At 39.2% G+C, this 25,420-nt stretch overlaps 7 protein-coding genes across 7 annotated transcripts; 4 read left to right on the top strand and 3 right to left on the bottom strand. All coding sequences in view use genetic code 12, as the record gives it.

The window, feature by feature from the left end:
* Positions 1 to 15: 15 nt before the first annotated feature.
* Positions 16 to 3,112, bottom strand: BDF1 (transcription initiation at TATA-containing promoter protein; the record flags this gene model as incomplete). Its single annotated transcript, XM_006686965.2, has 2 exons — positions 16 to 965; positions 1,315 to 3,112. The coding sequence occupies 2 exons, from the start codon at positions 3,110 to 3,112 to the stop codon at positions 16 to 18; spliced, it is 2,748 nt and encodes a 915-aa protein (XP_006687028.2).
* Positions 3,113 to 4,563: 1,451 nt separating this feature from the next.
* Positions 4,564 to 6,338, bottom strand: PSN45_004492 (uncharacterized protein; the record flags this gene model as incomplete). The annotated part of the gene is made up of 2 exons (XM_066158306.1): positions 4,564 to 4,587; positions 4,641 to 6,338. The coding sequence occupies 2 exons, from the start codon at positions 6,336 to 6,338 to the stop codon at positions 4,564 to 4,566; spliced, it is 1,722 nt and encodes a 573-aa protein (XP_066014403.1).
* A 313-nt stretch (positions 6,339 to 6,651) lies between these two features.
* Positions 6,652 to 9,333, top strand: ROT2 (glucosidase II; the record flags this gene model as incomplete). Its single annotated transcript, XM_066158305.1, has 1 exon — positions 6,652 to 9,333. One exon carries the CDS (start codon positions 6,652 to 6,654, stop codon positions 9,331 to 9,333), a length of 2,682 nt encoding a protein of 893 aa, XP_066014402.1.
* Positions 9,334 to 11,136: 1,803 nt separating this feature from the next.
* SKN7 (kinase-regulated stress-responsive transcription factor skn7) lies at positions 11,137 to 12,789 on the top strand (the record flags this gene model as incomplete). The annotated part of the gene is made up of 1 exon (XM_006686969.1): positions 11,137 to 12,789. One exon carries the CDS (start codon positions 11,137 to 11,139, stop codon positions 12,787 to 12,789), a length of 1,653 nt encoding a protein of 550 aa, XP_006687032.1.
* Positions 12,790 to 13,848: 1,059 nt separating this feature from the next.
* Positions 13,849 to 15,087, top strand: PRS1_2 (ribose-phosphate pyrophosphokinase 1; the record flags this gene model as incomplete). The annotated part of the gene is made up of 1 exon (XM_006687319.1): positions 13,849 to 15,087. One exon carries the CDS (start codon positions 13,849 to 13,851, stop codon positions 15,085 to 15,087), a length of 1,239 nt encoding a protein of 412 aa, XP_006687382.1.
* Positions 15,088 to 15,410: 323 nt separating this feature from the next.
* Positions 15,411 to 18,923, top strand: VIP1 (inositol hexakisphosphate and diphosphoinositol-pentakisphosphate kinase; the record flags this gene model as incomplete). Its single annotated transcript, XM_066158304.1, has 1 exon — positions 15,411 to 18,923. The coding sequence occupies one exon, from the start codon at positions 15,411 to 15,413 to the stop codon at positions 18,921 to 18,923; it is 3,513 nt and encodes a 1,170-aa protein (XP_066014401.1).
* Positions 18,924 to 18,997: 74 nt separating this feature from the next.
* FAS1 (beta subunit of fatty acid synthetase) lies at positions 18,998 to 25,231 on the bottom strand (the record flags this gene model as incomplete). Its single annotated transcript, XM_006686972.1, has 1 exon — positions 18,998 to 25,231. One exon carries the CDS (start codon positions 25,229 to 25,231, stop codon positions 18,998 to 19,000), a length of 6,234 nt encoding a protein of 2,077 aa, XP_006687035.1.
* Between the last annotated feature and the right edge of the window lie 189 nt (positions 25,232 to 25,420).

Raw genomic sequence — 25,420 nt, 5'->3', positions numbered from 1 at the left:
TAATAAAATGAAATACTATAATTTATAAGGAACTTCGACCCTTGTAGCAAACCCAGGATCACTGTTCCGTTTCAAATCAAAGTTGTGGTCAAACCAGTCCATCAAATCAACTAAATTGTTAATGAAGTTCATTTCTTTCAACTTAGCATTAGTTAAAATTTGGTGCAACATCTCTGATAAATGGTGTTGAATGATTCTAAACGGTAGTCCATAAGACATAGAGTAGTGCCAGAAGAGTTCCACTGCCATCCATGGAGTTTTATCATACCCAGCAAATAAAGCTGGATTTTGCAACACTCCTCTAGCGGACATGACTCCGTCGCAGCCAGTGTAACTGCAAATTCTCTCTACATCCTCCGGATTAAAACAATCACCATTTGCCATAACTGGAACAGTGGTAAACTGCCGAACATATTTTATGGCATCAAGGTTTACTGGAATTGACGATCTGGTACTCTTTGTACGTCCATGAATTGTAATAAAGTCTACTCCACTGGCCTGAACCTTTTTGACAAATTCAACAGTTTCTTCCAAATCCTTGTGAATCCTTATTTTTGCGTCAATACACACCGTGTCTTTGTACTTATCTTTGACCACCTTGATCATTCTGGCTACCAAGTCCGGCTCTGACATTAGTGCTGCTCCTATACCCTCTGCGACTTGTTCCTTAATCGGACATCCACAATTCAATCCTATTCCATCCACATACGGATGAACCATATCCACAAACCTGAGCAAATCAAGTTCATTATTCACTCCTACTTGCACTATTAGACTCTTGTCCTCTGAGTTTGTGGTGAAATCTGAAAGACGTGCAATATCATTCCTTACGAACTCACGTGCAAGAATCATAGGAGAATACACTATATCACACTTAAAGTTCCTCAATAATGCACGAAAGGGAAGCTTTGAGTACCTCACCATCGGTCCAGCAATGGTGGTGTATTTATTGTTAGCAATATTAACTTGTATTATGTTGATAGGTTTGTATTTTGGGTCTCTCGGAGTAATCCTTTCTTTTAACATATTCTTATTTGGAGTTATATGGAGTGTTTTTAGATCTTGAACAAGTTCATCATTATCTTTTGAACGCTTTTTTGCTGATTCACTTGGACTGGGCATGCTTTTACTGTTATTCATTGAGTCCTCTATCTTCACAACTATGACGATTTGAAATCAAGCGATGAGATGAAAAGCGCGACAGAGTTAGACTTACACTGGCTGCACATATCCCTACCTGCGTTTACTCTGATTAATATACATTATTATTACAGGACTATGTATGCGTTCATTCCTCTTCTGAACTCTCGCTACTCATATCATCATCATCACTACTTTCAGCCCTCATACCTTCATCGAACAAACTTAATTGGTTCTTCAACTTCGTGAGCTTATCGTAGTTTGTGGTCAACTCCATCTTTTTGGCCTTAGCTGGCTTCTTGTCAAACAAGAAGTTGTACAACTTCAAGATAGTTTTGTCTTCCAATTGATCCATATCCAATTCAACCTCTTCCTCATCATTCAAGTCGACATCATCCTTTATAATCTTTATAAATTCTTGAAGCTTCTTATCTGGCAAGTTTGGAACTTGTTCACTAACTTGTTTCTTCATCTCATATGTGACTTGAATTTGAGGTATCAATTTAATCTTCTTGGATTTTCCACCTGTGCTGTGGGCCATAGAGCCACTTCTTTTACGGTTCTTACCACTTGCACGGGATTTGCGTCTTTGTTCACGCTGTTGCTTGATTTTCAACAAGTGATCTTTCTTCAACTTATCTAACTCCTGGGTCATTCTAATCAATTGATCTTCCAAAAATTTGATAGCGGGGATATTGGATAAAACACTTTCATCCACATCACTGTTGTCATCCAGAAATTCATCGTCAGAATAATCTTCATTATCAGAATTCTGAGGAGTATCCTTTGGAATTGGCCTGTTAATCCATTTCTTCTGGAAGATATCCTGTAACTTGTGGCCCATCATACTCACATCCGTACCTTCAGGATTGAATTTGTAACAATTCTCAAACATCAAGGTCACGTCCAGTTCAAATTCATCACCATTCTCATATTGATTATTAGCCAACTTTGATTGAATCGTGGACAAATCCATTGGCTGCTTAATTATGTCAGAATAATTTGGAATATTCAAAGCAACGGCATCCACCGGTTGCAAAAATGGGAAGTTATAGCTGAAATGCTTCTTACTGATGAGATCTTTGAGTATTTGATTACAAAATCTTAAATCAGCAGCAAACTTCTTCTTTCTTGGTCTATTATCGTATGGCAACTCTTTTGGTTTTGGTGGGTGTATGTTTCTCTTTGGTCTGTTACTGGCAATTGAGGGAACCAGCAGTTGCAGCTCAATCCTTCTTTTCGAAGCCGTACTTAATTCACTTTCGTTCGCTTCTTTTGGTGGGAAGTTCAACATGTGCTTTTCGAAATAAGCTTGGATATTTTTACCCATCTTAGCGATTGGGGAATTTTCTCCATTGAACTTTATGCAGTTGCTCACCATCAAGTTGAAGTCATCAATAAATTGTTCAGGTACCTCGTAGGCACTGACAGTAAGCTTTTTCTCAATAGTTGATAAATCCATTGGTTTTGGAACAAAATTGTAGTAGAAAGGAATATTCAACTTGATAATATCAACCGGTTTCAAAAATGGACCTGCATCTTTTAAACGCTTCACATTCTTGATGGTGTTGAGGGCAAACTTAGCCTGATGTTTAGGCATAGGATTGTCAGGAAGGTCATTCATATCAGGTTCTGGTTGAGGAGTTGGGGCCGGAACCATATTTACAGGAACCACAGCGGGACCAGAAGTGTATACTGAGGTTGGGGCTGGAGAGGCCGCGGTGGGAATATTGCCGGTGGGAACACCGTCGCTGGCCGTATTGGAAGTAGGCTCTGTTGGCAGAATAGTTTGAGGTGCCAAAGTATCAGCACCGGAGGCGGGAACTGAAACAGCAGCAGTAGGGGCTGCCACAGTCGTCATCTTCACGGCATCCACAGTGGTAGGGTTTGGCGAAGGGCTTGACGAAGGATTTGGTGGGCTCAAGGGAGGCTGCACCATTCTCTTTTCGTAGTCAAACTGGTTCTTTTCCATGTTGTGCGTGATGAAATAAATATTAAGATTAGGCGAATTCGCACACGACACGACCAGATTCCGAGATGGCAAAAAAAGTCTGTTTTTAGAAAAGAGGGAAATTCAAATTATTTAAATAATTTTTCGTTGCTGGTCGATGGCGAATAGGACAAAACCAAAAAAAATTCAGGGATAAAATTTTTGAAGAGGTAAATTACAGTTATTTTTTGTTTGCAGAGCTCAGATAGAGATGTTTCAGGAGATGCCAGTAGGTTGATTGTTCTAGTAGTTCATGTCACCACTATTCAAGTAAAATTTGGGGGAGTTCGCCCCTTAGAATGCCTATTCTACGTGTATAATATTTGACACAATCTGGGCTATCCAGAACACCCAGTATACCTTTTCATCCCCTTCCATTTAATGGCTATTGTGGTTCTTAACATGCACTTGAGGGTACTGGCAACTTGATCTTTGGTTGTTTATTTGCTCTGAAGGAGTCAATAACAGGTTGTGGCCAAATAGGCGTGTGGCTCAAACTTGTTTCAATTATATTTCCGCTAATTTTCAAGATATGATTCAATCCTTCGTTCATCTTCAAACAGTAGGTGTTGAAAAGCATGAATGTGTTCCATATAACGACAACGTACGTTGCAAAGACATATTTTTAATATTTTGACACCTGGCTTCTGGTAAATGTCCCGTGTTCATCAACAGAGGTGGCTGTGCCCCTCAGATTTTAACACGTGACAGCTATGGGTTCTTTAAACATGCTTAATCGGCTACTGGCTCGATCGCTTATCTCTTGTAGACTTGGATATAAATTCTAAATGAAGTATGTGCTGGCTGTGAAAAATCTGAGACGATGGAAAAAACTCCCGCATATCAGGAAAGCATCATCTACTTTTCTGATGGGCGAAAGCGTGTATGTGGCGAAATTGTTTTGGGGACGTGAAAAGCCCCTATACCAAAATAATGCAGGAAGGACAGCAAGGGTCGTACAATATTGCGCGACTTTAGTACCAACTTGGTACGAGGCTGGTCGCGCGGGTTCATCAGGGCACGTCTGAGTGAATTTGTACTTCCGGGTAATCTTTAATATCGTGCCTGGGTTGCATGAACGCGACGAAGGGGGCTAGCAACCATTTTTCAGTATAGATGTTGAGAGTTGATAATGAAAGTGAACCCCCCTGGCGGGATATTGCTTTTGAGGAAGACTTACCACGGTTGCGTTTGCATTCTCTCGAAGTAGTATGTTGTGGGATCGGAGAAGCTTTACGCACCTATTCTCGGCAATTTCGAATGTGGTGCATTGACGATGTCGACATACGCTCACGTGATATGATATGTGCTTATCTGCAATGTACTACATCTATAATACATTCATTAAACTTACTCTATTATACAAATGCTACAAAATAATTACAGGCGTCTATAAATGGATCCCAAGTAAATCGTTGGTACTGAAGCCTTTGTTACAACTGGGACATCTCCTTAGTCTGGCATTTAACCGTTCTCTAGTGCATTGGCTGCAAAACACATGTCCACAAACTGTGATCACTGTATCTTTCCAATTCTTCGAACAGACTGAACATTTAACCATACTTCTGAATCCGTTAAGTTCTTCATTGTCAACTGTAGAATTACTGTTACTTTGATGCTTGTACTTTTGTAATTTCATTAATTCAATGTCTTTTTCTGTGGTCTTGTTGCTAAGAACCACTTTCTCTTGTTTAATGACTTTGAGGTCATTGCTCATTTCATTTATTTTATTCATCATTTTACTGATTTCCACCAGCTTAAAGTGATTTTCCAGAACAAGCTTCTTGTTATCAACCTTAAGGTTGGTAATATGCTTGCGGTGTTCGTCAATAATCTCTTGTAATTTGTTAACTTTCTCCTTATACTTGGATTCAAATTCGTTATATTTTTCAATGATTTCATTAGATTTGTTGACAGTTAATTTCAAAAGTCTGTTTTCATTGGTTAACGTGTCACGGATCTTCATGACTTGGAAATACTTTTGGTCAGCTTTGGTTTTTTCAATCTGATACTTTTTGATTAAGTTTTCCTGTTCAGCTTGGCTGAGAACCTTAATATGAATGTCACTAATGAGTTTCTTGTAGCTCTCTTCGAGTTCTTTGATGATTTCTTCGCTAGTGGTATCACTATTGCTTGTTCGAAGGTTTTGAAAGTTAAGCAGTTCCGTAATTTGTTGGTTTAATTTAATCAATGTTTCATTGGACTTTTGTCTTTCGAGTAAGCTTACCTTGTTGAGCAAATCATCCCTGGCATTTCTGATTCTTACTAAATCACCCTCGTGTTTCCGTATTGCTTCAAGTAATTTCTTTTGCATTTTCGTCAGTTCATCGTTCAATAACTCGGCACTGTTGTTCAACTTATGATTTAGTTCTTTGATTATAGCATCTTTCTTATTCAACTCTTCTTCGATTGATGAATCCTGGTTGAGGCTATTACTTTCCACCTTAATGACTTCCACAGGGGCCTTTAAGTCTCTGCTTAGTGATTCTTTCTCTGCAAGGATAACTTGGAACTTGCTCTCGAATTCCTTGATTATCCGGTTCAACTCTTTGACCTCTTCACTAAAATCTCCAGTTGAAGAATTTGCCACGTCATGGGTTCCGTTAGCCTCTTCCTTACCATTTACTACAAGAGTAGGTTCCTCTTTCTTGAGTTTGTATACTCTCAGTACCAGTTCACTTTCTAACCGTTCTCTTTGCTTCAAAAGCTTATCTGTAAGTTCATCGACCTTGACTTCCAAGTCTGATTTCAAATTTTTCAAAACTTCATTCTCACCTTCAAGTCTTGCCACTTCGTCAATATACTCATTAAGTTTCTGTAGCTTCTCTTTAACATCATCGTCGGAGATCTTGCCATCTAAAATTTCATTAATAGAAGAAACGAGTTCTTTATCGTCAGTGATTGGCTTATTAAGTTGCTTGAACACCTTCAACTGCCAGGATTTTAAGTCAGCAACTTCATGGTTCAACAGTTCAATCTTTCTGGAAGTATCTGACACAGATACTTCATGCGTATTTGCCTTGTGCTTATAGTACCTCATCTGTCTCCAAATAGCCTGCTTCTTGAAGTATTTAACATCCTCTTGAGTTAAGGGCCCATCAGGCTCAGAAATTTCATCGTACACTTTCCGTTTCTTTGTAAGATGATGGTCAGTGTCTACACCATCTTCGAGCTTGACCTTGTCTTTTATGCCTCTTTCGCGTTCCATAATAACTCAGTCACAAGAAGATGTTTTGTCATTTTCTAGTCGTTCAAATTTTTCGCGCTTCTATGGGGAGCGATAATGGGCAGGGCACTACACTGGCGAAGCTGTTCATAGATCGCGCTGCTAAATGCTTAGCAGCCTTTGCTACCGTTTTTCGTCTCAATATTATATTGTGAAAGTGAAAGATACATAGGAAGTACTCAAATACTTCAATTGAACCTTAAATCTATTTCATCATTGCGATTGTACTTGTTTGGATTAGCTAAAGTGCTGTTGACTTGTATTTAAATTTGGACGAGGCTAGGTATACCACAAAATGCAAATCTTTGCTATATTTTATTGGTTCTGTTTGGTGATTCTGGCGAAACAATATCTTTTCAAATCGTGTGAAGAAAATGGCTTTTGCAAGAGAAACATAGATTATTGCCGCAATAAACTCCAAACAAAAATTAGCAACTATTTTATTGAAGATGCGATTGAGGTTGGTTCTGAATATGCTGTAATCTCAGGATTATTGACGAAGAAGCTTCCAAATTCTGATGTCAAGCTCCCATTCCAATTATCTTTTCTTGAGAATGATAATATCAGATTCACCCTTGATGAGAATAGAAATGTTGATTTGAATATCAATGCTAATCGATTCAAAGCTTCAGAACATGTATTACCTCATGAACTCCGACTTAAAGACTCGACCTCCATCACAATTCATGATGGGGCTGAAAAGATATGTATCACATCAAAATTTATACGAGTGTTGCTTTACAAAGACTTCAAGATCGAGGTGTTTGTAAATGAAACTCTCCAAATGACCATTAACGAAGACAAATTCTTGAATTTGGAGCATTTCAGAAATGAGTCTGATAATCAACAACAACTTTTGCCAGAGGAAAGTGACTTCAATATGTTCAGAGATAATTTCAAAGACTCCACGAGTGATAAACTCCCGTTGGGACCAGAATCTATTGGGTTAGACTTCAACTTTGTTGACTTTCATAACGCATATGGGATCCCAGAGCATTCTAAAGGTTTAAAGTTGGAAGAGGAAATATACCGTTTGTACAACGTCGACATATTTGAGTATGAAGTAGACTCTAATTTGCCAATGTATGGCTCTATTCCATTCTTATTGGTATCTAAACCCAGATTGTCCATGGGTTTATTTTGGATCAATAGTGCTGACACCTATATAAATCTTTCCAAGCCTAAGTCTGGTGCTAAGACTCATTGGATGAGTGAAAATGGTGTGCTAGACTTCATTATATTTTTTGGGGAATCTCCTGCAGAAGTGAATAAGAAATATGGAGAAATCACTGGTTTTCCCACATTACCACAACTTTTTGCCCTTGGATATCACCAGTGCAGGTGGAATTACAACGATCAGAAAGACCTTTTGGAAATTAACTCGTTATTTGATGAGCATCAAATCCCTTATGATTCGATATGGTTGGATATAGAGTACACTGACAATAAACAGTACTTCACATGGAATTCTAATTTTCCCGATCCTAGTGGAATGTTGGATGAGTTGGATTTGACAGGAAGAAACTTGATCATCATCATTGATCCTCATATCAAGAAGGGATCAAAAGTGTCAAATCATCTCCAGAAAAATGGATTGACATTGATGAATTCTGAAAACGATACTTTTTATGGGCATTGTTGGCCGGGCGAGTCTCTTTGGGTAGACTCTTTCAACCCTGGTTCTCAGGAATATTGGGATGAGCTTCATCGGTTGAGTCCCGAGAATAAGGTGTTTTTCGACAATACAAACATTCATCTTTGGAATGACATGAACGAAATCTCTGTTTTTGATGGTCCAGAAACTTCAAGTCCACGGGATAATTTGCAATATGGAGGGTATGAAGAACGATCTCTTCATAATTTAAATGGAAGAAAATTTCATGATATGACTTACAGTTCTCTATCCAAACGTCTCGAGCTGACCCAAAGACAGAGACCTTTCGTATTGACAAGATCGTTTTTTGCTGGACTGCAAAAGTCCGCAGCCATGTGGACGGGTGATAATATGTCAAAGTGGGAATACCTTAAGCTTTCAATTCCTATGCTTCTCAATAATGGAGTTGCTGGTATGCCATTTGGTGGTGCTGATGTAGGAGGATTCTTTGGTAATCCTTCCAAAGACTTGTTAACCAGATGGTATCAGACTGGTATATGGTACCCTTTCTTCAGAGGGCATGCCCATATAGACTCTAGAAGAAGAGAACCTTGGGTCCCAGGAGAACCATACACGTCGATCATAAGAGATGCTATTAATTTGAGATATACTTTGCTACCAGAATTCTATAATGCTTTCCGGGAATCAAGTATCAGTGGTATGCCTATTTTAAAGCCTTTATTCTATGAAAGTCAAAAGTTTTCAAAGAACTATGATATAGAGGATGAATTTTTCCTCGGGAATTCGGGTATTCTTGTGAAACCAGTCACTGAAGAAACAACCAAAGAAGTCACGATAGTGTTTCCAGACTCGGAGATTTATTATGATTTCACTAACGGCAAAATCAGTTCTCGTTACCATACTCAACTGGTCAAAGTTCCTGTGACCTTATCAGATATTCCTATGGTTATCAAAGGAGGGTCGATAATTTCTCGTAAAATGAGATATAGAAGATCAAGCAAGTTGATGAATCATGATCCATATACCTTAGTGGTTGCACCAAGCAGTACAAATTCAGCTTCTGGGTCATTGTATGTGGATGACTATGAATCATTCGACTACAAAAATGGACTGTTCTTGGTTGCAAATTTTGAGCTCAAAAATGGCAAATTGACTAACAAAGTCACTGGGACTTTCAACGCTCCTCGCAGGATTGAAAAGATCCTAATCTTAAATACTCATGCCACAAAAGTTGAGCATGATGGAGCTAGTTTACGTTTCAAGAGTATTGACGGAAACTTGGAAATCCAAAATCCTGGTTTGCACATCAATGAAGATTGGAATATTGTCATAAAGAAAGACTTAGTCCATGATGAGTTGTGATCACAAGAAAGCACTTCTAGCCTGGGTGGCTACCATTGCAAGTCGGAACCAGTCCAGCTTACCCCCACATATCTTACAATGCACGTATTTAGGTAGTATTTCGTCTGAAAGACACCGTAGATGATACACATTTTGGCACACACATAAAGTAATGGCTGGTAATGGTAAAGAATTTTGTTCGTGTTCTGGCATCATATCTATGGATCCACCACAACCAGTACAGTGGGTAATTTGCATTAGCTTATTCTGAAGATTCTCACATGCATCCTTCACCATGTGAAAATCCCCCACTTCGAGTTCCCCTACGAACTCATCGTAGCCTTTGTCCCAAAATCGCATGTTCTCATACTCTATAGAATGCTTATTTGCGTTCCAAACATCTAAGATATGAAAACTGAAGATATTGACGCAAAGACCGAGGTGACCAAAGTATCTGCTTGAAACTAGGAGTCTGATGTTGGCTAGCTTGAGATGGACCGATCTGCCTCCAGATTTGGATCGAGAAACACGCTTATTGTCTGGGATATGGCGAGTGCTATGAGGATGTTGGAGGGCATGTTCAAACTGTAAGGCTGAAATTTTGGACAGGAAGCCTGTGATTATGGCGGCAAAATGCCATGGTCGAAATCCGTCCTTGCGAGTTCTATAAGCGCCACTTTGGAGTTCACCATTATGTTGGCGAAGGCGACGACACGGATTAGGCGTGGAACCAATGTAAAACAGCTGTAACCGTGGACCTGACTGAAGAAGATAGACCGTGTAAAATGGTATCACATGTACCGTTTTATTGGATTGTGATAGCTGTGATAAATGCCTTTCATCCTGTGACATGAGCGAAATGAGTGGTAAACAAGTTGCAAATTGAGCAGTGCGAAATGCTCGATCGCAAAAAGACTGAAATTTTCTTTACCAAATTCTTAAATATCCCTAACTCGGAATTGATAGTTCAGTACATATTTTGGCGTAAAGCTTATAATCATTATAATTCTATTCAAATAATTGGTGTAAATAAATGCTTCGTAGTCAATAACATGAAGAATGACAGATTGATCGGTCAACATGGCATCTTCATCTTGGCTTATGGGCTTTTAGGTTTTAAAACCTGCGAAATTCAAACTTTGCAAATTGTCTGACATTGCAGCTCAAATCCGTTATAATATAAAACACTAGTAACTACTCAAAATTTGGACGAGTGAAAGCATTTTTACAAAGCCAACAAACTTTGAACCTTAAATGCGTCAAATCATCTTTAGCCAAAACTTAGGAGCGCCGTTTCAATTTTTTCTTATATTTCTTATTTTAGAAAGAATATATATCTATGCTACTTGAATCTGATATCTTTCCCCTAACTGCGAAAGATTACTTGTCTTTGAGATCCAATCATCCCCCCAGTTTAGGCTCTTGCGTTTAGGAAAATGCTGCAAAATCTGCGCGCCAAAATGTCTCGGAAACTTACGACAATCCGCTTATACCACAATGGTGCGGCCAGGACGTAATCTATAAATATCACTGAAACTTTTGCGCGACTCAACCGCAGCGTTTTTGTTTGTAAAGTTTTCATTGACAACAACCAATTAACCTAGTTGGAAATTTTCAAAACTTAACCAGAAATTAATTTGAAGAGCTTCGCTTGAGCATCAAAATCAGAAACTCCATTAATAATTAAATTCATCCCGACTCATCTCCTCATCCCGCCTCCGCCTCCGCCCACAACCCCTTCTTTCCAATTCATTCAACCTTCATTCATCTGTTGCTGCTAGCGGCGCCCCTGAGCGACAGCAATATTTTTACCCATAACTGAATATGTCGAAAGTTATCAAAAGTGAAGAACCTAGTGACAGTCTTCACCCGACTAGTCTGTCCCATCAAGGAGGGTCTAACGACTTTGTCAAAAAGCTATTTCAAATGCTTCAAGAAGATAGCTATAAAAATGTTGTGAGATGGACAAAAGATGGAGATTCATTTGTGGTAATTGATACTAATGAGTTCACCAAGGAAATACTACCTCGTCATTTCAAGCACAGCAATTTGGCAAGTTTTGTTCGTCAACTTAACAAATACGACTTCCACAAGGTGAAGATTTCGAATGAAGCAAAGAGGAACTATGAATATGGTGATGATGCTTGGGAGTTCAAACACCCAGAATTCCGCGTCAACGATCGTGAAGCATTGGATAATATCAAGCGTAAAGGTACCAATTCCAAAAAACTGGCCCCTGGTAATGGAGGTGCCTTGGTACCGTCTTCTGTCGCTTCTGAAGCGTTATTTCAACGGGTAATGAAATTAGAGGAGCAAGTGGAATATCTTCAAGGCGATAACACCTCGTTGTCGCATCAATTATCAACCTTGAAATCGAAATATAAACATTTGATGGATCATATGGTAACGGTTAAATCGTTTGAAGAACGAAATTTCAACTCAATTAACTTGATGATTAATTCGTTGGCACAAATGGGAATAAAACTACCTCCACTTGACTTTCCTAACCCTGACTTGATTGGTAATACTAATGGTTCTCAGGCTGTTCCTGGCGCTGGCCCTACTCCTACTCGTTTGGAAACTGGTACTGTACCAAGTGCTGTAACTCAGGCCCCAACACAATCTTATGGTGATAAACTAGATTATGCTTTTTCCGGGCCCCAGTCACTAGGCCAGGGCCTAACACCGCAACAGCCAATCCAACTGCAACAGACACACTCATCCCATACTAGAAACCAGAGCCATACTCAACTTCAGTCGCCAGATGCCGCTGCACCGATCGCGCAACCCACACCAGCTGCATTTGGTAATGGCCCAACCTCATTGGTAAAAGAGCTGCAATCGCCCCAGAACCGTCCGGTACCTGCGAATACGCCTCCTAGTCAAAGTATTATTACTACAAGTATTCCGAATCCTAAGTTTCACGTTTTACTTGTGGAAGATGACAATGTATGTATTCAACTTTGCCGGAAGTTTTTGGTAAAGTATGGATGTCAGGTGACCGTGGTAACGGATGGTTTAAATGCCATCTCCACAGTGGAAAAGACAAAATATGACTTGGTGTTGATGGATATCGTGATGCCCAACTTAGACGGGGCTACAGCTACCAGTGTTATCCGTTCATTCGATACTCGCACTCCTATCATAGCTATGACTGGGAATATCGAAGACAATGATCTCGTTAACTATCTTCAAAATGGAATGTCTGATATTCTAGCCAAACCTTTCACCAAAGATGACTTGTACTCTATCTTGGCCAAACACTTGCTAACAGGTGGATCATCGAGTACTACGGCTCCTTCTCTGGTTCCAGCTCCACCTCAACAGTCTCCTCCTTCCGATGATCAAACTTCAATGGTTCAGGCTCCCGCTCAATCACCTGTCCATGCCTCTGACCAGCCGGCGGTACCACAACCATCAGATTTTTTACTGGGTGGTGTGGGAGATCCATTGTTGAAGAAACAACGACTTCAATGAAAGTTAGAAAGAAAAATCAAAAGTCAATTGTGTTATTAATGTAAATAATGTGTAAAATAAAGGATTACCGGGTTCCGTATCATCTAATTATATGTAGAGCAAGGTCACTAAATGCATTTTGCCATTGGCCAAGCTCTCCGATAGGAGTGATTTCAACCTTACTAAAGTACATTTCATCAAAGGTATACTTGATTGGCGGTGGAGTATATTTGAGCTTATTGGCTCGCTTTCTGGAACGAGCCACCACAGGTTCAAACCCGTCTGTTATTTCTGGTGCTCCTTGACACGAGTTGTCGGCAACATAAACGATGTGGGAAAGAATCTTGTACTTTGTGTGGAGTTCAACTTTGGATAATCGATTTGTGTGAGAAAAAACATCATTACCCAACATGAAAGCCGGAGACTTATCTTTGAAAAGTTCTTCTGTGATGCTCAAATCAGCATGTGGAAGATAATATAGAGTAGAAGCTGTAAGAGTACTGGGATGTTCTTTTGTTGGGGTTATCTCGAGATGTGAAAATAGCTTCAAATCTGAAGATGTGAAAATTGGATCATATACCGACACCTTCGCAGTTGTTAGCTTCTTCAACTCCATCAATAGTGCAAGCTGGTACAATGCTGGGGTACTTTGTGTCGGTGACCCAAGCGCAAGACATCGAATGTCGTTTATGTTAAGGTTGATGGATTTAGATAGTCGCTCAAACACTTCAGAACCACGTATTTCTTGACAGGAACACTGTAGTCTGCTAAGAATTCCCTCCATTTCCTTATCAGTAAACATTTCGATCGAAGATCGGGGGGTTTTTGTAGGATCAAGCATCTGCTCCGGCGGCATATCAGGAAAATACCTAGTTCCTACGGAACAAATTAGATAAAATAATGATTCGCACGACCGCGCACTGCGATTGTCTCGATGAGCGAAAGTAATAAGCCAGAAAAATCTTTTATAAATCCTGCAAACTGACGTCTTCTTCCAGTATTGATACTACTGTATTTAGTATAGTGGACTCTAATACAGCATCATCTACTAATACCACCGCGTACAAAAACAATCAAGATATGAGAAAGTGTAAAGTTTTTGTGGGGTCCTCCCACCCTGAGTTGGGAAGATTGGTATGTGAAAGGTTAGGAGTGGAACCAGCCCCATGTAGCTTAAAAAAGTTTTCCAATGGAGAAACTTCGGTTCAAATTGGTGTGTCTGTCAGAGATGAAGATGTATATATAATTCAAAGTGGGTCACCTGAAATCAACGACCACATAATGGAGTTATTGATTTTAATATCTGCTTGTCGGGGTGGGTCTGCCAATAAAATCACCGCTGTTATTCCTCAATTCCCATATTCCAAGCAATCCAAGATGAAGAAACACAGAGGGGCCATCACCGCCAGAATGTTGGCCAATTTGTTAATCATGGCAGGTGCAGATCATGTGGTGTCGATGGACTTACATGCCTCCCAAATGCAAGGTTTCTTCACCAAACCGGTGGATAACTTATTTGGAGCACCCACGTTGGCTCGTTGGATTCGTCACAATGTTCCCGAATGGGAAAAGGCTGTGGTGGTATCCAAGAATCCTGGTGGAACCAAACGAGTCACCACTTTAGCAGATGCTTTGAAGATCAATTTCGCTATGATTCACACTGATAGGAGAAGAACTCACGATGGATATTCAAGCAAGAATAAAAAGAAGAATCTCAAGACATCTCGGGCCTCCAAGACTGCTGATGAAGAAGAGGACAACATTGTAAGCGAAATGCAAACTGCCAGAATTGTTCAAGGGCATGTTGTTGACGATGATTATCAAGCAGGGGGAAATCCAGATCCTCAAAGTCATCCCGAGAAGACTCCTATTTTGGACTCGGATGCATTAGGTGGCTCTTATGATGCTGATAACTCTGATGATGAAGATGAGTTGACATTGACGTCACAAGAAAAATTAATCACATTAGTGGGTGATGTCAATGATAAACCAGCCATAATATTGGATGATATGATTGACAAGCCAGGGTCTTTTATCGCAGCTGCTGAACATTTAAGAATGAACTGCGGGGCAAAATCAGTCTACATCTTGGGAACCCATGGGCTTTTCCAAGACAAATGCTTGGAAACTTTAAACGAGAGTAGTTGTATCGACAAAATTGTTGTGACCAACACTTATCCAATATCTAAGGAAAGAATTGAGCAAAACAAGAAATTGAGCGTGATTGATGTGTCACCAATTTTCGCCGAGTGCATCAGAAGAGATCACTTTGGTGAGTCGATTTCGGTGTTATTCGACTCTTTGGCAGCCTTTGAATAAGCTTGTTTGAGTTTGCCATTCTATTTATTATCGTGACTTGAAATGAATACATGAATATTCATGCGTAGAAAACATTTCTTCCCCAACGATGCATCCACTTTTGGGATGCAGTACTCATTTCTTCAATAAATGATAGTACTAACGGAGCGTTGGAACATTAAATAGGAACAAGTCTCTCGCAATAATCGCCAACTTTTTTGTATGATGGCCGGTACCACTTGGGACAGTTTTAACAATTAACGAGAATATACGAAGGAATCTTATCAGGTCGCACCAAATTTCACTTCTTTTTCATTAAAGCAGGGTCTTTTAAATTAATAGCCATGCCACAGCTACCAGTTGTATCTACTCCTGCTAGTCCCACCAATCCTATTCCTATTGAGGTAAATGGTTATGGAGCAGAATCTAACCTCACTCAGCCCATGTCCCCCTTGAACTTATCTCCCACTCAAAACCCTTCGGTGGTAAGCAGAACCGAAAAGATAATAACTGATACATTTGTTGTATCTGAAACCAAAACTGCCATGGCTTCCATAGCTCCTATGCTTGAAGGCTTTACTCCGAAGACAAACTCCGAGGATGGGGTAGGAATCATAGCTGGCGACAACTCTTCTTCTCCTTTACAATCTGGAGTGATCGATGAGTCTCATTTATCTGCTATCCACGAGGGCCCCGTGGTACTTGATCCAGTTAGTGTTGGTACTCCTTTTGACTCAAATACCAGATCAAACTCGACCAATCTGAACCCTTTGAAGTCAAGATCAAACTCGACGTCCAGTGGAGCAGATTTTCCTATCTTGAACAAGACCATCTCCAATTCCTCGAGTGCTTCGAGAAAAGTGTCTATTCACAAAGAGGTTATTGGACCCAAACTCCCATATGTTGGTAAAATTGGGGTGTGTGCTATGGATGCTAAAGTGATGTCTAAACCATGCAGAAGAATTTTGAACAGACTCATTGAAAATGGTGAGTTTGAAACGGTGATTTTTGGTGATAAAGTTATTTTGGATGAGTCTATTGAAAATTGGCCAACCTGTGATTTTTTAATCAGTTTCTTCTCCACTGGATTTCCCTTGGACAAAGCCATAAGCTATGTTAATTATCGTAAACCTTACATGATTAATGACTTGGTGTTTCAGAAGGCTCTATGGGATAGAAGATTGGTGTTGGCTATCTTAGATCATCTGAAAGTTCCTACTCCTTATCGTTTGGAAATTAGTAGAGATGGGGGACCCCAGCTAGATGAAGTGTTGGAAGTTAAATTGAGAGAAGCTGGTTTTACTGAAGAAAAGATCCAAAACTTGACCGACCAACCTGAAGCTGAGTGGGAAATGGTTGATGATGATACCCTCAAGGTTAATGGAAAAATCATCAGAAAACCGTATGTGGAAAAGCCCGTCGATGGTGAAGACCATAATGTGTATATCTACTATCCAACATCCACTGGAGGTGGAGGTCGGAGATTGTTCCGTAAGATCGGTAACAAATCCTCTGAGTTTGATCCTGAATTAACTACTCCAAGAACTGAAGGCTCATATATCTATGAAACTTTCATGGATACTGATAATTTCGAAGATGTTAAGGCCTATACTGTTGGAGCCGGATTCTGTCATGCAGAAACCCGCAAATCTCCTGTTGTTGATGGAATTGTAAGACGTAATACTCATGGCAAAGAAATTAGATTTATCACTCAACTATCCGATGAAGAGAAGATTATGGCCCAGAATATTAGTAACACATTCAAACAAACTATTTGTGGATTTGATTTATTGAGAGTGCTTAATAAGTCCTACGTCATTGATGTGAATGGATTTTCATTTGTCAAAGATAACAATGATTACTATGATTCGTGTTCGAGTATCTTGAGGAATTTGTTCATAGAGGCCAAGAAGTCAAGAGACCTTATCAAGGATAAGATTCCACCTTCTAAGAAACTCCTTAACAAATCTCAATTCGAAGAAAAAGAACAAAAATGGGTTTTCAAGGGTATGGTTTCTGTCATCAGACATGCAGATAGAACACCTAAACAGAAGTTTAAATACTCTTTTAGATCCCCTCTTTTTATTTCATTATTGAAGGGTCATAAAGAGGAGGTTATCATCAGAGAGGTTCCAGACTTGCAGGTGGTTTTAGAAACTGTCAAAATTGCTGAAGCAAAGAAGTTGGAAGATTTGAAGAAGCTTAAGCAATTGAGAACCGCTTTGGAAAAGAAGATGAACTTTCCAGGTACTAAGATCCAACTTAAACCTTCTTTGTCTAAAGATGATCCAGAATTTGTCGAAAAGGTTCAATTCATCTTGAAATGGGGTGGTGAGCCAACTCATTCTGCTAAATATCAAGCCACTGATGTGGGGGAGCAATTGAGACAGAATATTAAATTGTTGAATCGTGAAGCTTTGAAAGATGTCAAGGTGTACACCTCCTCAGAAAGAAGAGTTATTGCTTCAGCACATTTGGCATCTATGGCTTTGTTAGGTTATGATAAAGACCAAGATGAGCTTCCAGGTGATTTCATGACCATTAGAAAAGACTTGTTGGATGATTCCAACGCTGCGAAGGATTTAATGGATAAAGTCAAGAAAAAGTTGAAACCTCTCTTACGACAAGGAGCTGAAGCACCCCCACAGTTCACTTGGCCTCCAAAGATGCCTCAGCCTTTTGTTGTTATTAAAAGGGTATGTCAATTAATGAATTTCCATAAGAAACTCATGGAATATAACTTTGAGAATAAGGATGTCTCTTCATTCCAAGAGTCTTGGTGTTGTGGTGAAGACTCCACATTATTCAAGGAAAGATGGGATAAATTATTCCAGGAGTTCACTACTGTGGAAAAAACACATCCATCTAAGATCAGTGAACTCTATGACACCATGAAGTATGATGCTTTGCACAATAGATCATTTTTACAAAACGTTTTTTCATATGATCCCAAAGACGAAAAATTGATACAGCTATTGAGTGAAACATGTGGTGATACAGTCAACCTGAGTGGTTTGGTGAGTGAATATCCTATCAATATTTTGGCCATGAATAATTTCAAGATTCCAAACGAAAGCTCTTCCGGTCCAAACTCAACCAGTCCTTCCAAGAACAACTCTACTAATAACTTAATTAACATCTCGGGTGGTGGACATGCTGCAGGTTCTTTAGGTTGGGTCTTGAAAGATGCCACTGAGACAATTGAGAATTCTTCTAAGAATAACCAGTCCAATACCAGAAAACTGGAAAACTCGAATGCAAATCCATTCGACCACCCAACTTTTGCCAGATTAAGAGAGCTATACAGATTGTCGAAGGTTTTATTTGATTTCATTTGTCCTCAAGAGTATGGCATCAAGGATGAAGAGAAACTTGACATTGGTTTGTTGACTTCCTTGCCGTTAGCCAGACAAATCTTGAATGATATCCAAGATATTAGAAAGAATGATACACCAGGGGTATCAATGTATTTCACTAAGGAGTCTCATATATATACCTTGTTAAATGTGTTATACGAATCACAAATCCCAATGCAAATTGCTAGAAATGCATTGCCTGAGCTTGATTACCTTTCTCAAATTACATTTGAACTATTTGAAGCGGGTGATAGAAACAGCCCTAGTGGTAAAAAACTTTCAATTCGGTTATCTTTGTCTCCCGGTTGTCATACCCAAGATCCACTTGATGTCCAACTTGACGATGATCACTATATTGGATGTATTCCAAGAATCAACTTGACAAGACATTTAGACATGGACTTCGTAACTCACAAGTTGAGGTCAAGATTCACCAGAGTTTCTTTGCCCAAGAAGTTCACCCCAGTGAACATTTCCAGTCCTTTAATGAATGCACTTTAACTCCTTTTTGTACAAAAATTGTATAAACTTAAATATATTAAAATCCTATAAAGAAACAAATTTTTACATCATAATTAGGCAGACTCGTAAGACTCCCAGTTCTCAATAATTGACTTCAATTTTTCGGATTTGGTTAATTGATAAACCTCTTCAAAGTATTCCTTGGTAATTTCAAATGGCTTGGCAGTCAAATTAGGAATATACTTGTTGATCAAATCTTTTGGTTTGACGGAAGATTTTGGAATTTTCTTGTTCAAGAATCTCTGGAATGGTTTAACACCAGACATCAAGTAAGAAGAATGGAAAGGAACAGAAATACCCTTCAATGGAATAACAGCAAATCCTCTTTCCAAATCAATTGGTTGTGGTTTAGCCAAAGACTTAGTGCTAACTTCTTTGATGATTTCATTCAAATGCTCCTTGACCTTATCAAGAGACATTTGAGCTTGCAACTTAACCAAGTCAATCTTGTTAAGTTTAATGACATTCAAAACATTCGTTAATGTGTCTAAAGCTCTCAAGTCACCAGCAGTAACGTATTGAGTGTTTTCAACATTGTAGTTAACAATCTCCAATAACCAACCAGTCCGAGCAGAAACTTCGTCAACAACAAACCTCAAGGCAGCATCGTTGAAAGTTGGTCCAACTCTAGTAGGGTTGACAGCACACATACCATAATTAGATCTACCAGTTTCATCTCTTGGGACTGCAACTTGCATAGTCATACCTCTGTAGAAAACAACATCAACCAAAGATTCAATAGGCATAACGTTGGCCAAAGAAGATAAAGCAGAATATTCACCCAAAGAGTGACCAGCAAACATAGCATCGGATGGTACCAATCCCTTTGCCTTGATGTCTTCATAACTGGCCTTTTCCATCAAGGTCAAAGCCGGTTGAGTAAACTGAGTGGCAGAAAGTAAACCAGTTGGAGACACGAAGGTGTGTTTGGTGGTAGTGTTGTCGATTTCCTTGAAGATCTTTTCAGATTTGATTTCACCATTTTCAGCAATAGTTTCGAACATCATAGTAATATAGTTTTCTCTGATTTTTCTACCCTTCTTACCGTTGAAGTGGATAGTCAATTCATTTGGATTATTCTTAACAATGTCCAAAATAGAGAAACCATAGTTGTTGATGAAGTGCAAATCAGCTCTGTCCCAAACATCTTTGGCGACAGCTGACTTCTCGTACAAGTCCATACCCATACCTTGTTCTTGAGAACCTTGACCAGTGAACACATAGGTAGTAATTGGTTGTTCAATTTCTGCTTCACCATCCAATACCACAGTCTCAGTTTCAATATTCTTGGTTTGAATCTTGATAATCTTTCTACCATTGATCATACCAATGTGCTCCAAAGTAGTTTGCAAAACATCATTTGGAAGAACCATACCAAGAAAGTTACATTTGAAGGCTCTTACTCTTTCGGCAACAGAGTTTGCAGCCCATTCTTCAACCAATGATCTGATAGAACCAGAAGAGTACATACCGTGAGTAATTGTACCAGGTAAGCCAGCGTAGTTAGCAAACACTCTGGAAACATGAATTGGATTGTAGTCACCAGATACTTTAGCATAAGGTTCATTTGTAGTTGGAGCCTTCGAAGTTAATTCTTCGTTAGAAGACAAAGGAATTGAGTTCTCAAATATAACAGCTTGCTCGATGGTACTTCCATTTCTTGACAAGTAGTCGATAACTGGGTTACCGTATGATCTACCAGCTTCATAGTTAACACTAGCGACTTCAACCACTTCCTTGGTAGGTAATTCATAGTAGACCTTACCAGAAGTGTGAATAGAAGAAAAGATTTCAGTAGACTTGTATTTGTAAACCGATTCCAATCTGAACGTCAAAGTCTTGTTCAACAAGTCGATATCCTTCTCCAATTCGAACCACTCTTTTGATTTCAAAATGGCTAAATCCTTAGAGTTATTGATCTTGATTTCGTAAGGTGTTTCAGTGATCTTGCTGAAGGTGTTCTCAAAGTCTTTGTAGTCTCCGCGGTACAAGAATTGAGAAGTAACTTCCATTACTGGCTTGTTTTCTCTGTAGATAGTACCAATGACTTCAACCATCTTTCCACTGGCTTGGTTCAAGACTGATTTGATTTCAGCCTTAGAGGCTACCTTGTCACCATTCTTCAACAACTTGGCACCAGGGATCATCTTGTAACCATTAGATAAATGAACAAGTTTCAACAAATCACCATCAACAGTTCTAGGGAAGATAGCGTTTATGATAGCCTTCCAACCGATAACAATAGCAAAATCCATTGGCGCGTAGCTCTCCTTTCCGTTTCTTGAAACAAAAGCTTCCAGCTTGTTACCGATAGCGTGAGTAAATTCGCTAATATCTTGGGCATTAATAGTGATTTCTTCACCTTCGATAATCTTTGAAACATCAATGTCCAAGTTCACAGGTGAGTTAGATCCATACCATAACTTCCAGTAGAATTCCTTTATTCTGATGTTTCTGTCCTCCATAACTTCTAGGATTGGAGCAAACCCATCGTTAGGCTCGTATCTAAATAAGAAAGGAAGCTCAACTGGAGTGGAGTCGGCAGTTCTATGTTCAACTAATCTGTATTCAATAAGCTCCTTCTTCTTGTTGAAGGATATCTTTACAACAGGTTTATAGTCACCAGAAACTTTCTCATAGCTGGTCAAAACTTGATCAGTGTTTGATTCGAAGTTGTCAATCTCGATAATCATGTTATTAACAGGAGACAAAACCGAGTGAGCCGAGTTATCCATGTAGCTACTGCCCTGGACAATTCTTTGACTCTTGATGAAGGCGTGAAGCCAGTTTAATTTTTCTCCAGCCAATAAGTCAATCCAAGAACTCAATTCAGGTAAAGCCCCTTCACCAATAGTGATGGTCTTCTTAGAACCAGCCACCTCAATTTTGAGAGACGAAGGTAAAGAATCAGCAGACGTGTTCTTTATGTCACCACCAAAGTATTCCACGGTAGGAATCAAGGATTCATCGTCATTGTAGTAATCTTTCAATAATCTCTTGATATGACCTTCGTGGATGTTATCCAAGATTTCCTTGATTGGTTCATCAACTTTATTGGTAAATTGAGCAGCAACAGGTCCATGCAAAATACAAGTTCTTTCGACGTCTTCGTCAACAACAGCTTCCAAATCTTCACTCTGCCACAAACTATCCTTTTTGAAATACAAAGAAAAGTTTTCATCTAAGACAGGAACGAATGGACATGGTTTTTGAGTTGGCCTGGTGCACAAGATGAGGAAATAATCACAATCTTCTTCGTTGATCAATTGTTCTTTACCAGCGGAGAATCTTTCGAAGAATTTATCGCTGAAAGCTTGAGGGTTGACAGTCAATTGGTTGTAATTTTGAATTAAAGATTCAACATCATTGCTAGCGAATCTTTCTTCGACTCTCTTAAGGTAGTCTCCCCAGAGATTTCTCAAAGTCACATCAATCCATCTCTTTGACTTGGAAACATACATGAGTTCAATAAGTCTATTAGAAACCTCTTGGTAAGTCATCTCTTCCAAATCACAAACACCTTGTGAGTTTTTACCGAACCAAACCTTTTGGAAATCCTTGTTCAATCTTGAGATGATATAATCCTTCTTAGCTTTTAAAGTTTCCACCAATTTGTTCTTAGGTAAGTTGAAAATAGTTTCATCGAATTCTTTCCACAATTTGACACCTCTGGTAGCAATTTTATGAATTGGTTCACCCATTTCAGAAGTAACAGTCAAAATACCACCAGTTGGCTTGTTGTAAGTACTCTCCCATTCATGGTCTTGGACACCAGAAGTAGCGGCAATAGCCTTCTTAGCGGCCAAAGAAGTGAAGGCTTCTTTGGCAACCATAACTCTTGAACCGAAAAGAACACCATCAAAAGGCATCGAAGGGTAGTTATAAGCATTAGCCCAAGTACCAGTCAAATAAGGGTAAGTGTCCTCATCTGAACCAAATCCAGAACCAGCAACCAAAATGATATTAGAATACTTTCTAATCTTGGAATACATTTGTAAAATTGGTTGATGGAAATCTTCAAAGGAATGGTGACCACCACCTCTACCACCAGTCCATTGCAATACGATTGGGAAATGAGGATTGTGCTTGGCAATGTTAACCACTTGGTTGATGGCATCAATAGAACCTGGTTTGAGACCCAAATGAGTGAGCTTCAAATCAGAAATATATTCATTTGCAATTTCTAATGATGGAACACCAGCACCAATAGTAATACCCTGGATTGGGTAGCCCTGTTCTCTCAATTCTTTGATCAAAGGAATGGCCCATTGCAAAAGTCTTGGGTTGACATAAATTAAGTTAATGCAAATACCATACCCAGGAACAATCTTATCCCTAATCTCATCCAATGCATCTTGTAACATCTTTGGATGGAAGTAACCACCACCACCCAATTCAATATGATAACCAGCATTCAAAGTATCAATGACAAATCCAGGATTAATGGTGGTAGGAGTCATACCAGGAACCATAAGAGGGGCTCTGGACAAAAGTTTCGAGAACTTCGTAGAAACAAACACTTTACCGGATTTGTTCTTGATCAAAGTTGGTTTGAAATCGTCATTCCAGTTGGCTTGAAATTTGACAGTAGCCAATTTGTCATAATTGAACAATTCTTGCTTGAATCCATACTCGTCATTTTCCTTGTTAATATGGTAATCCAAAGTACCTGCCAAGATTATTCTTGAACCAGTACCATCCTTGTTCTTATGAGTCAATACACCCAATCCACTAACACCACCTGGACCAAAGTCCAAAATGTGAGTAGATTTGAAGTTTGTGGCAACTTCCCAGTTCACGGGCAATTGTGTAATCAAGTACACAAGTCTCTCACTTACAGAAGTCGAAGCCGTGAAATCTTGAAAGTTTTCTCCATTAAAAGTGTCATAAACAGGAATTTTCAAGCTTTTTGCTGCAAATTCGAGTTCGTTCAACTTCAAATCTTCAATAATTAAGTCGTTGGCATCCTTCAATAAATGAGAATGAAAAGGTGCAAAGATAGGTAAGAATCTGTTGGAAAATTTCAACTTTCTCTTGGAGTGAGGAATTCTTGATTGATCCAACCCAGGTTGAGCCTTTCCATTTCTCAAGGTGAGATTCAAACCATATAAAGATTCGGGAGGACCAGAAACAACCAATTGGTTAGGGCCATTAACTAAAGAAATCGAAATGTGCTTATCTGCTGGTAAATGGGCATTAGTTTGAGCAATGAATTTTTCAACTTGCTCTTCAGATAAGTCTCTAACCGATAACATAGGAGATGGTCTACCTTCACCATTTTCCAATGAGTCTTGCAACATTGAAGGAGGTAAAGTGGTACTTGGATAGGTTATTAAGCATCTTAAACCAATGAAAAATAATAAATTAATGGCTTTGACAGAGTTCCCCAAAAATTGTTCCCAGTTGTTAGAACAACTTATGGCCACCGAAGTAACTAAACCTTGAGAGTGACCGGTTGAGCCCTTCAAATGGCTTAAGAATTCGCCAGGGTGGATATCCAAGATCTTACAAGTAATTTGGTAGTGACATAATTGGATAAGGCAAATCAATGGGCAACTAACAGGAACACTTAAAAGGTAATCTTGATCAGGAGTCTTATCCTTGTTTTCTAACCACTGGATAATATCTAATCCCTGGGTGTAAACCTTGTCGACATTATCGACTTTTTTCAACAAGGTCTGTAAGCTGGAGTTGATTTCAGAAATCAAGTTTTTGATGAGGGGGTTATAAATATTGTATAATTCTCTCAACTCTTCGAAATAGTCATCGGAGTTTCCTTGACCACCAAAAATGGCAAATATATCGGCACTTTCACAGTTCAACAAGTTGGATTTCAACGACACATTCCTGGATTCAACGGTTTCTGTAGAAATTAAACTGATGCTTTGGTAGTAGTTTCTGATGATGTCCTTGACTTTGTCCAAAGTGGTTGGATACTCGTCATTCTTCAACAAGTTAAGCACAAACGAGTGGATGTCCTGGTTGATAATATTTGACTTGAACTCATTGACACAGTAACTCAACACAGATTCTAATTCGGAATCGGTCAAAGTCAAATTTCTGTTGCTTCTGGCAATAGATTTGTTTATGAACCCCATGAACTTGGAAAAAAGCTCGATAGGAGAACTGGGTTCATCCAAGTCATTAAATCCTTCGGTGGGCAAGGGTAAGTAATGCTTGGTAAACTGTTGATTCAATTGAATGAAATTCTGATACACGTTAGATGGTACCAAAATTGTGAATTCCAACGATCCATGATTTAACTGGAACGGTCTTGTGGTGGACATGGGATGGATAGTGGTAATATTATGTTCACAAACAGCCAGATGATTAGAGGTTTATTAGTCCGAATGTATTAAGCTCGCAAGGTTCCAGTACCGAAGATGTAGATGTATACTAGACCTATTGTATCCCGTCTAAATTACTTTGAAGCGATCGCTATGTATTTAAATACTGGCTATGGTCCAACGATTTTT

This window comes from Yamadazyma tenuis, chromosome 6, assembly GCF_029203305.1.
Source record: "Yamadazyma tenuis chromosome 6, complete sequence".
Lineage (NCBI taxonomy): Eukaryota > Fungi > Ascomycota > Pichiomycetes > Serinales > Debaryomycetaceae > Yamadazyma > Yamadazyma tenuis.
This window is presented reverse-complemented; position numbering and strand designations above follow the sequence as displayed.